Raw genomic sequence first — 12267 nt, forward strand, 5'->3', positions numbered from 1 at the left:
AATTGTTATTCAATTTAATATATTACTATTATATCAACAATAATATTTCATATTTAATTGAGAAAAAAAATACAAAAACAAAATTAAAAATAACCATAGATTTTTTTAAATTTTTTTATTAAAAAGCCTATTAAATTTTTTTATTAAAAAGCCTGTATAACATAACATATGCAGATTTATTTAAAACATTTTTATACAAATTTATCTTAAACATTTTTTAAAAGAGATCAGAAATATCTAAAGTTAAAATTCCTATGTCTATTAACACTCATACTAAACTATCTTAAGATTAATAATGCAATTTCTTAAAATTAATAATGCAATTTCCTGCGAGTGTACTTTAATTTAAAACCAAATATTAACAAATCTATAAATGTCATTTCAAAACTTAAAGTGAGTAGCATAATAATTGGCATGCCATGAACCATACAAGCCAACACTGAAAATCCCAAATCTATGTAAACTGAGTCTTTATTTCTATGACACTGCACAAACATCCTTCATGCCTGCTGGAACATACTGGACTTATTATTAGACACCAATTGGAGAGAGGAGCACTATTAAAGAGAACATATTGATTCAACTGTGGCAGCTGCAAGTACCGCACTGGCAGTTGGGGCCGCACTTGCAGTCGTTCTCCATAGATACCTCTGCAGCAGGCCTGTTTACACCAAAACAAAATAATTTCAAATATCATATCATTCTGAAACCATACAAATGAAAGTTATGACAACTATATATAACACAATACCCCTTTTCATAACTGGTCTCCACAATACCGTCCATCTGGAAGCCCTTTTTACTGTGAAACAAAACAACCCAAAATCAAACGAGCTCAGACGTAGCTAGATTCAAACTCCTGACAAACTACACGAAATTTGAAAAGGATAAGGAGAGATAGATAAGAAATTGAGATTAAAAAAAAACTGTAAAGAGAGGAGTAGACAACATACGTGCAGTGGCTCTTGTCAGCGCAGTCACAATTTGCGCAGTCGCTCGACATGTTCGCAACAACAATTATCACAGAAACTAATTCGTTAACTTGTAGCTTCTCAAGGCCCGTTTACCTTCTCAAACTCTCTGCTCGCCCGCAAATATATAGAAGGCAGGCCAGCCTTGGGGGAGGCCAAGGACGCCTCCTCCAAAGTGATGAAGTCGGCGGCGAAAGTGATGCAGTCGGCGGTGAGTCGCAGCCGTCCGATCTCGTAGATCCGACCGGCGTATTGAAGTTCAACTTTGGGAAAGGCATCTTCTGAACTCAATAAAGCCGAGGATCAGCACGTCATCTATAGGGAAATGAGAAGAATCTAACATTATTGAGATGGTTACCACCATTCATTTTAATGTCGTGCTTGACGTCCTCTACAGGTCCAATATATTATTGCGTGGGACTTGGAAACCTAACTTTACTTTTTGATGGTGATATATGCCCTACCCCTATATGCTAAGTTCAAGAGAAACACACCTAAGGTCGAATCAATGACGCAATAGAAACATCGCCCTGTCCTATAAAAGCCATACACAAAGACTAGACCCATGGTTAAATCCCTTAATGAAAGACATAAACATGGCTGAGGGACCATGTATTTTTTGGTTTTTTGGATTTTACAATTTTTTTGAAATTTTGGCATAAATAAGGCATGACCCATACTCGCATCACACACCAAACAAAAAGAGACAAAGGATCACACTCCTATGTACAATATGTACAAGCACAACATAGTCCAATAGGCCACGCTAAGGTGTGCCCACAGCTCGGCACATGCCAAGGGTTTATATACGCGAACTCAAGGAGGATAAAGGTACCATATGGCTTACTAATGTGGGGCTATGCCAAAGGAAATCAAACTGCCCAATCCGGAAAGGTTGACCATGCAAGGGATAGTCGAACATAGTCACACTCTCAAAATAACCTGAGGACATAAGCAAGGATCAGGACATAAAGGAGGTATGTGATGCTCATCAACAGGTGGTAAGGAGTTGGAGAGTTCAGTGGAAAGTTCGGTAGTAGAATCCCAAGACTTGACTTGGTCCATGGGTGGCAATTCCAAGGAAGGCCAAGGAGATGCCCTCTAGGTCGGTTCAAGATTTAAGCTGTTGAGCTCTACGTGTTCCAAATCAAGGAGACTAGAGGCAAAAATAGGCATAACCTCCGTATGATTAATAGTGGATAGATCCATGACCTCCAACATGACTAATTGAGGAGGCTCGTCATCAAGGGAGTCATGTGGAACAAGCGGAGGGGCGGCCTGTGTGGGCAAAGGATCCTTGTCATATTCCATATTGGGATGGATTTTCTGACCAATGTCAGGAGGTACTAATGGGACTACTGGAGAGACAATCTCTTCCACAATACATGGTGTAGGATGATCACTAACTTGACCAATTTCCATAATAATAGGCGACACCACCCAAGGATCAAGAGGTTGATGGGGTCCACAAGTGCCGGAAGAGTCCGTATGCATAAGAGCTGTAGAAGATGTAGAAGGAATGTCAGGTAGAGGGAGTTGAGGAAAAACCCCCATAAGGGTTGAACTTTTAAAGAGTTCAACTCCAACACTCTCATACTAACCAAGTTTATTTCCAACAAGTGGGACTGACCTCCCTGTAGTGGAAATTTGGGTCGGTGGCATGCAATAGTCAAGCTTATCGATAGTAACAATATTTCCTTCATGAGGAAAGAATATCAAGCAAAAACAGACGAGACAACTACATTCATTACATAAAACCAACTACGGCCAAGGAGTAGGTTGTAATATGTGTGCCGCCTGCCAGATTTCCACTACAGGGAACTCCGTCCCACTTGTGGGAGATCACTTTGGTCAGTATGAGAGTATTGGTGTGGGGTTGTTCAAAAGCTCGTCTCTTATGGGAGTATTTCCTCAATTACCTCCGCTCAACACTCCTTCTACTTCTAGCAAAGCTCCTATGCATATGATCTCTTCTAGCACCTGTGGACCCCATAGACCTCCTGATCCTTGGGTGGTGTCATCTGATTCTATAGAAGTTGATCAAGCTAGTGAATCAAGATAGCCTCTCCGACAGTACTGACAGTACCTTGTAACGATAGTCACAATCTTGCCTTCGTGACAAAAGAAAAGTACACAGAAAACAGATGAGACAACTGCGGTCATCGCATAAAACCATCTACGACCAAGGAGTAGGCTGTAATCTAATGTGGCGTCGAAAACCTCATCATAAACATGGACAATTTTCCCTCCTAAATCGATGGAAAAATTTGGAAGAAGCCCCTTTGGAACAAAGTTGTGTCCGTCAAAAGCTTTAAGAGTCATGTTGGATATGGCGAGCGTCGGAGAGCCAATAGCCTTCCAACATGATGCTGACATGACACATGTGGAAGAGCCTTCATCCACCAAAGTGTGATGAAAATTATTATGGAAAATATGCACAATGATCTGGAAAGCAATATGATGGGAAAGGCGAGGATCAAATTTATCGGAGTTAAAAGCAATGAGATTAGAGTCAGATCGGTCAACTCCACCAATGGTAGACAAGAAGGCTTTGCACTGCTGAGGACAGATTTGCAAGACCTCCAAGGCAGACATGGCACAAGGAGCCTGGGCCAGATCTTCAACAATATTGTAATGTTGAGCACCTCAGGCAGGAGGATTATGTGTCATCTTCTGTAGAACACCTTTTGGGGGGCGATAAACCAGTTCCACAGGCTTATCCAAAGTGAGAGGTCCAGTGGAAGGTAGTGGAGTTGATGAGTCCTTAGAGGTAGAAATCGACTCAGGACCATCATAAGACTTGGCTCACATAGTCACATTGACATCTTCCTTGCACATGAAGACGAAAGAATTATGAGAAGGTGACCCCTCGTTGCCCCCTAGCGAAGGTCGAGAGCGTTGAGAAACCATTTGTTGTTGGGGTTGTGCAGGCAAAGGATGGGTTAAAACAACAGGTTTTTGAGTAGATGATGGTGAAAGAAGCCTATGGACTTCATCCATTCGAGGGCATTCATGAGTAAGGTGGTCACCTTGACAAATTTTACAGGGGAACTTGACTTTACAGCGACGTTCACTAGTGCCCCATCCCTGACTCTGTGGGTTGGGTTGAGACTCTTGAGCATTTTGATTCTTTTTTTATTTCGCTTATTCTTCTTCTTACCACTGGATTGTTGATTGTTCTTCGGTTGAGTCGACTTCACTGTGAGAAAATTGGTGGACGGCTCAGGAGGGGGTTCTTAATCAAAGCCAACTGCACTTGCTAGGGCTTGAGATGTAACAATCAATTGCCCAAGTTGGGCAACAAGTTGGCTCACGGAATCGGAAATAGACCCAATCAAACCATCGGTGTGTGGGTCAGGAATAGGTGTGGGAGGGTCAATGGAAGGCCTGGGGGAGTTAGGCAACACTTCATAATGCATTCCCTACTATGAATAGATAATATCCAACTGTTGGGCAGCTAAAATATCTTGTTCCTCAATAACAACTTGAAACATAGACACATGCTTGGAAATTTCGGGTCGGAGGGATTGAATGAACCATTTATGTAATATCTCATCAGGTAATTTAGTTCTTACTAACCGCTTGCGACGATGCCACTCATTAATATGATCAGAGATTAACATGGCATCATATTTTTTGAAATTGGACAAGAGGTCAGAGTTGATATCATACCGAGCAGGTAACTGGAAGTGTGCCAGGAAAGTTTGAGCAAGGGAGGCAAAGTCACCGTAAGATGTGGTATCTAACTCAATGTACCACTTTGTGGCATCGCCGGTCAACGTACATTGGAATAAGAAAAGTTTAATAGAATCATCCACCAAAGAACTGCAGGAACCCCACAAATGATAAGTTGTAATGTGCGCAGATGGATTCTCCCTAGGCTTTCCTTCAAACTTGGGAATATCATACAGTAATTTGGCGGGCATAGGTGGCCACCAAGGATCATGATGGATGGGGTCATTAGTCCATTTTTTCAAATCTGTAAATCGAGAGAAGATAAGAAATGATTTTGGAGCTAACTAAATGGGTCATAGGCAGGATAGGCCCCTGACCAACCATGTGGTCCCCCCATATAAGGAGTGGAATGATGCACCTGCTAGTGAGGAAAAGGGTTTTCCAGGCGTAAGACTGTAGCAGGCCAGTTTGACTGGAAAATGGAGGTTGCCCCCTGAGGTAAATACCATCGAAGAGAAAAGGACCCCCAAAAGCATGATTGTTGATGGCGTTGTACCCAGGGATAGAAGAAGGAACGCCCTGTGCAGTAGGATCGACACAAGGAGGATACCCTGTGTGAGAAATGATATTGGTAACAAGGTTGCCCCTAGGTAAACTAGTCCCCCCAGTAAATGTACTGGTAGGTGTCGCCCCTCCAAAAAGAGAAATGTACCAAACCTGTGAAATAGTAGAAGCAGTGTTTCCCCCAGGCCGACTAGGGACAACAAATGATCCTCTCCACATATTACTAGAAGTAACCATGCCTAACTGAGGGAGAGGAACAATTGGTTGGGAAAAATGCGACGTAAATATTCTTGAACCTATCGGCTGACTAGGCTTGGGTGCCATGGTTGGAAAAGGAGATGATGTGGGCATGGAAATGTTCGAGAAATTTGCAAGAGTCATAGAAGAAACCAATGGAATGCCCCAAGAATAACTAAGAGGTGTGGACAGAGGAGTGGGTATAGCCACACTAAGAGGTGGAAATGATGTCATGGTAGCTGATATTGCTGATGTAGAAGGTAAGGACGTCTCAGACTCCGCCATAGGGTAAATTATGGACAAAGGCACGTGAATGTAGGCAGGTGTGGAACTATTAGAATTGAACCGCAATAACTCAGGTCCCAATGGTTCAGTTAAAGGTGGGTTGGCAAGAGCGTTCGAGTCATCTCCCAAAGTCTAAATGGAAACCAAATCAGTATCAGAAGGTCCAGGTATATAATCCACGACAATGTGGTGGTCTAAGTCTTGAGCACCAACGAGTACTCTCTATGTAGGGGTAACAAGTCACCTCGTTCAGGAGGCAAACTATGAATACAACGTGACTGTCGATGAACAAATTCAGCAAGGGTGGTAACTTATGATTTGAGTACAATTATGTTAGTACAAACACCCTAAGTCCAAAACTACTAGCTCGAACCAAACAACACACACTAGAAACATCCTAGAGGATAGCACACATAAACGAATATACAAAGAAGCTGGCAATGGAATAGTTATACCAGTGGATTGCTTCCCAACCCTTTTATCTGTGAACTAAGTGCAAGAGCCCTTATTAGCCATGGGGCACCCTTCGAGAGGAATAAGAGAGTATGACTTATATATGGCCCAGGTATAGAGAAGACGAACCTGACCCTACACTTGTGTATGAGCCCTAAGAAGATAGGCCACTATGGTCACCACGTACAATAACACGACCTCGGGGGATAGTCGTAGGACAAATCCACATGCAAGGGCAGGAAACTTAACCCCAAAATGATCTAATACTGAAACCCCCTTGAGAGTTACCTCCCAAGTTGTCCCCAAGTTATAATGACATCGTTTGTATGCGTGCAGATTCTGCTATATCGTGGCACCCGAAACTAAGCGAAAGGGGTTGTGTCAATTTTCCTAGCCCAAGTGTGACCTCGTGCTTGACCCTTTTGTGAGGAGGGCTTCCCATACTGCACTACTGTAAACTAATTTAACTCCCTACCGCAAGCTTCTAAGTTAATTTTATATTCTTGGAGTAGTTAACTCACACTCCTATCTCCAAGACCCTATCCTAAGCTAGTGTTGGTGTACTACCAGTGAAAGTAAAAGACAAATCTAGCTAATTTTATTATCGTGTTGATTTTAGTGGTTGTTTCTTACAAAGTGGGATGTAGTGTGAAACTGAGATGGTGTGAATGACTCTTAGTTAGTCACCCTAATGTATCTATATGTAATTCTTTTTATTTTCAATTTGATGAATGCTAACTGCAGGAGGGTAAGAGCCTTCTAACACACCAATCCCTATTATGATGCTCCTCTAAATCTTCTTGAATGAAAATTATCCCAAATTTTATGAATTAATGACCCAAAACAAGCCAAGAAGGAAAACCAAAACAATCCGAAAAGAAACCAAAGGAAAAGCTTCCCAAGAAAGAACATAAAGCACTCTAGAAGTGTCACATCTAGGAAAAACAAAGCCCAATAAATGAAACACACTCAAAGCAATCAAATCAAAAGTCAAAAGTGAAAAAGGGAGGGCAATGTCATCAAGCTAGGGATATAGTACAATGGCTCAACAAAGGCCAATGTTCTACAAAGGTCAAAACCAGACCCTAGAGGTAGGAAGGCCTAAACAAGACCAAATGAGAGTGATACAAAGCAATGAAAACACACTCAAAAGAGATTTCCTAAATGATAGCTGCACAACCAATCACAACACCACCAAGTGTGACAAAAACAAACACAGAGAGAATAAGTAACTTAAAAACAAGTGACCAAACCACACAAAGGAAAAAAAAAAGAGCAAAGTGGGATATCAAAGTGATCTAATTAGTCACCAAAAGCAGTCAAACAGATCTGAAACAAAGATCTAGAGATGAGAACAATAGTCCTCAACCAAAGTACATAAAGAATTTTTCAAGAGAAACCTTGAAGAACAAAAACAATGGAAGATCCCAACCAAGAAATAAGAAACAACTCAGATCTCATAGAGATTAGAAACTATTAGCAAAAAAAACAAATAGGTCCAACAAAGAGTAGCAAGTTTAAAAGAAAAACACCGGAAAATTCAAGCAAATAAGTTGAAAGAAAAACCCGAAAATTGGGAAAAATGGATAGAAAATAGGTTGAGAAAACAAATTTGTTGATCCCTCTCTCTTCACTAATAGAAACTCCAAAAATATTTATCTAGAACTCTACACAAAATTATTTATATTAATATTGAAAATAAAAATAAAAATAAAAAAAAAGTTCATATATATACATATAAAAATAAATAACATCATCACTCTAACTAATTTTAATCACTATAGCTACTTATTTTAGGATATAATAAATAATTAAAAAAAATCCTCAAATGTATTTAAATAAACTAAATATGATTTTCTAACACAGTAAGAAATATCATAGAATAAATTTTTAGCAGAAGTTAAACTAATCCTACTTTTTGCTAAAATAAAAATAATTATAGATTCAAACAACTAAACAACTCAATTTTTGAATAGTAAACCCTAGCTAAGCTCTCAATAATTTCGTAGTTTCAAAAAACAAATCACGGCATGCTAGAGTGAAACGTAGGATAATATAGAGACTGCAGGAAAAAGATGGGTGGGGAGCAAACCATAAAATCAATGTAAAAAAAGAAGTACCTAGAAGGAAGTTATTTGTGTGCATTTATGCAAAACTAAGAAAACTTTAATTATTTTCTTTAACCAATTGATTCATAGATCTATCCTCCTAACATTGGGCTATAACCAATACATTTGTGACATATATTGCTTACAAATGTGCTCTAAGGGTTCTTTGAGTACAATCACTAGGTTATTTATGCACTAAGAACATGTTTAGATGTCTAACCAAGGTCATGGGAGGAGAATAATGTACCTTATACCTTAAGTGATGCTCTTGAAACTCAAACACTATGAACAAAACCTAACACCCATGAATCTTCTAAGGCTATAGTGATGAACATGTTCTTGAACAACCACATGAGATTGTTGTATGACATCTTTGGTTTACTAGAGGGATATGGGTGCCATGATTAAACAAAAAAACATGCCTTCAATCAAAATTTGTGTTGGTCCCACACAATGAATCATTCTTAGAGCCATGTTCAGGGTTCTTTAACATCTAAGTAGGATATGGGTGCATTAGATAGATTATATTCAATAGAAATGGGTTGTGAGGTCTAAATATGGTTAGAGGAAAACAAGGGAATTAAACTATAAATGAGCCTTCTAAAGCTCAAGTGTTATGGTTAAGAGAGGAAAACATTTTCTCCTTAGGCCTAAACACCACTCCTTTGGCTCAATCTCAATACAACACTTGCAAACTAGAACACAAATGATATTTGTGTGGTTTTGGAGATTAAAGTTGGATATATATGAAATTAGGAGTTTTTGTGCATCAAGGATTTGTTGTAGGGCATTGAACATGGTAGGGGAAGGAAAAAAAGTTCCCTGGGATACTATTGAATCCTCTTAGGAGAAAGAGTCTTAAATGATTCCTAGAAACAACACATGGGTATTTTATATGAGTTTTTGGTAGACCCTTGAGTGGAATATGAGCCTCATGAATAAGTCTTATGCAATTGAAATGGGTCTGGATTCCTAGACATGCTAAAGGAGGTAAACAAGGGCCTTAACCCCTAATTGAGCCATCGTATGCTCAAGCTTTATGAACATACCCTACACATAGTGAAACAATCCCTCAATGAGGAATCCTTTCGCTAAGAGTTGGATATGAGTGGAACTAAAATGTTTCAAGCATTATGGGTTGGTATTGAGGATTTTAACATATATGTGGTACATAAAAAAAAACACTAAAGGCCTTTTTCCTTTTCAATGGAGGGAAATAACAACCTCAATCCCTAAATAACCTCTACATGACGACATGGGTGGTTTGTGCGTCCTTATTATCATAAAAAATTGTAAATAATTATCTTTGAATGTTATTGAAGCCTGTCATGATCAAGAGCCTTGAACAAGTAATCAAATGAACAAACATGAACTTTGTAGGAGTTCTTTAACCTCTTAGTAGGATACATGTACCATGGGTTTGTTTTGGGACATAAAAAGTGTGTCAAGGAATAACATGGTAAAGGGGTAGGCAATGAAATGAATCCCTAATTGAACCTTAACAAACATAAGCATCATGAACACCACCCATAAGCAATGGAATAATACCTATATAATGAGTATTTCACATCTAAGTTCAATATGGGTGACATTATGTGGTCTTAGGAATCATAGATTAATCTTAGGCTCATGTCATAGTCAAGGGAGAGAAATAAGAATCTCTAGCCCCAAAAATTTCTTCTCATGCTAAAGGGTGAATCCATGAATATATGAACCACCTTTTAGTGAAATTTGGTAATGAAAGTTTGATGTTACACATCTTTTTTTTTCAATTGAAGTCCTTGAAACTCATATATGCAAATGAAGAAGTAATGTTTGGTATTTTAATATTTATTTTATTTTTTTAGAAACCAAGATCGTCAGCAAAAAGAACAAACTTATGCTCTAAATGATGCTTCTCAATCTCAATTGCTATGAAAAATAGCTAAAATCCACCAAATATTGCATATCTTGTGCATATTTTCAATATGAGTGGTTTATCAAGGGCCACTATGATGCTTTCAATGATATTGATGGGTATTTCCATCTTCATAATGGTCAGGAAAGTATAAGAAGTACCTTGAGCATTTAATAAATATTATTGGCCTCGAGCATGGTGAAATATGCATTGACACACCACATGGGACCTTTATATGGGATATTTGGTCTCTAAGTGAGATATGGTTGTCATTAATTGGTTTTGGTAATTAATTATGGATCTAGGGGCCTAGATCATGGTAAAAAAGGAATTAAATGCCCTTATGTGGGAAAATAAACCTTCTAGGTTGCAAGCATTATGAACGTGGCATTCAACCTTGACACATGTCCTCTCTATAAACTATCTTACTCCCAAGTAGTATTCCTTGTGCCATTAGGCATAGAAGGGATGGGCCTAGGGTCTTGAATATGCATAGAAAAGTAGGTCCTAATGCTAAATATATGCATTTAAAACATAATTCCTAATGATAAAGGCAAAGGAAGTCTCGCATAGTCATGAATTTATGTAATAAAACACATGAGCATTAATATTAATGCATGTGGATTATTGTAAATTCCAAAAATGGCGGACCTTCCTCTTTTCCTATATGTCTTAGATGAATTAGCTGCATCCATTTTAGGTTCAAAGTAAAGAATCTTGTCATTCAGGTTGAATATTAAACAAAAACAAATCCATTTTGTCAACACCCTATTCTTATCATTATTGTCAACCATGTTTTTAAGATATAATTTTCATGTTCACCATGGATGAAATTATGCAACCTTTAGATATTTGTATAAAGATATAATATATTTGGTCATTTCAATACATAATACATGAGGATGTAGAGGAAAAAGTAACATACCAAAATTAGAAGAATGTATTTTTCTTAGTTTATCAATTTTCCATAAATAAAAGTGTTATATATTCCAAAAACCAAATTATTTTTTGACATCATATCCTAATAAGTTGTGCAAGTGCATATAATAACTCATAATGCATTATTGATAATATGTTTAGACATCGGCTTCACGTAGTACTGGCAATGTTGTTTTCAACACTTTATGTTAATGACATATGGTTGTTTTTTTATGTCTCATAGACTTCAATCAACATTTTATATGGACTCTTATTAATGTTGGTGTATGGGTTATTGGATATGTTTAAATCCTTGTCACTTTTCATGATGGTCATGTCTCACATGGGGCAGTTCTCTTTTTTTAATTCCTTCATAGGCATATGTTGTTTGTAACTTTTTATTTTCCTAATAGAAGGTTACACTTTTTTCTTCGAAAAACATAACTCTTAGTATATTGTTTTTTTCCATATTTCAATTATAAATAATGTGTCATGATAGGGAAGCACGAAGTTGCATCATGTCAACCTAATACATGAAATGGCATAAGAGACCATAGCACAAATATGAGTTCAAAAGATAATTCTAGAAAAGGACTTTTTCAAGTTTAATACACAAAGTCAAGGTGGAGCTTGAGAGATAGGTAATGGAGATAAGATAAACCTATTTGGATTTATAGGCCCAAATACTTATGTTAGTGCCCTATAGACCCTTTCTCATTTTAGGAGAAGTAATGGGCTTTATTGACCCTAAAACAAAATGGATAATAAATTTTTCTTGTATGATATTACAAACTTTAATTTAATATAAAAGTGTTTTATTAGATTACCATTTACTATGCAAGTTTGACAAAGGATGTATGTCCTTATTAGGAATGGTTATTATCCTCATTGGTATTGCAATTTTGTTTAAAACAAGTTGAAGTAGACTTTCCTCAGTAAAACCCACTAAAAAGGGACTCTCTTAGGGATTCAGGATTCCATTCAAGTGCAATATAAACATAATCTACTTCCCTAGTGGACACATATATGACCTTGACTCAAAACAAGGTTGTATTTTCTATAATTACGATGTTTATCTTGATCATATACATCTAAGAGGGACTGCCTTCTCTATCAAGGATGAGTTTTGTATATTATCTAAAATCAAAGGATGAATATT

General features: G+C 37.8%; 1 protein-coding gene across 1 annotated transcript; it reads right to left on the minus strand.

Annotated features, from left to right (window-relative positions):
- Positions 1–455: 455 nt before the first annotated feature.
- LOC149230585 (metallothionein-like protein EMB30) lies at positions 456–1108 on the minus strand. Its single transcript, XM_089376099.1, has 3 exons — positions 954–1108; positions 752–802; positions 456–661 (listed from the first exon to the last, which is right to left on the minus strand). Exons 1-3 carry the CDS (start codon positions 1001–1003, stop codon positions 580–582), a joined length of 183 nt encoding a protein of 60 aa, XP_089232225.1. The 5' UTR covers positions 1004–1108; the 3' UTR covers positions 456–579.
- Between the last annotated feature and the right edge of the window lie 11159 nt (positions 1109–12267).

The sequence above is a fragment of the Pinus tabuliformis genome, chromosome J (assembly GCF_031772625.1).
Source record: "Pinus tabuliformis cultivar Carrire ecotype Pingquan chromosome J, CPIR1, whole genome shotgun sequence".
NCBI lineage: Eukaryota > Viridiplantae > Streptophyta > Pinopsida > Pinales > Pinaceae > Pinus > Pinus tabuliformis.

Excerpts from the sequence above, each read along its gene's own strand:
- LOC149230585 (XM_089376099.1), bottom strand. The coding sequence starts at position 1,003 with ATGTCGAGCGACTGCGCAAATTGTGACTGCGCTGACAAGAGCCACTGC. Across the intron at positions 803-953 it reads GCTGACAAGAGCCACTGCAC|TAAAAAGGGCTTCCAGATGG; the intron begins GTATGTTGTCTA and ends TTTGTTTCACAG. Across the intron at positions 662-751 it reads GAGACCAGTTATGAAAAGGG|GCCTGCTGCAGAGGTATCTA; the intron begins GTATTGTGTTAT and ends TGGTGTAAACAG.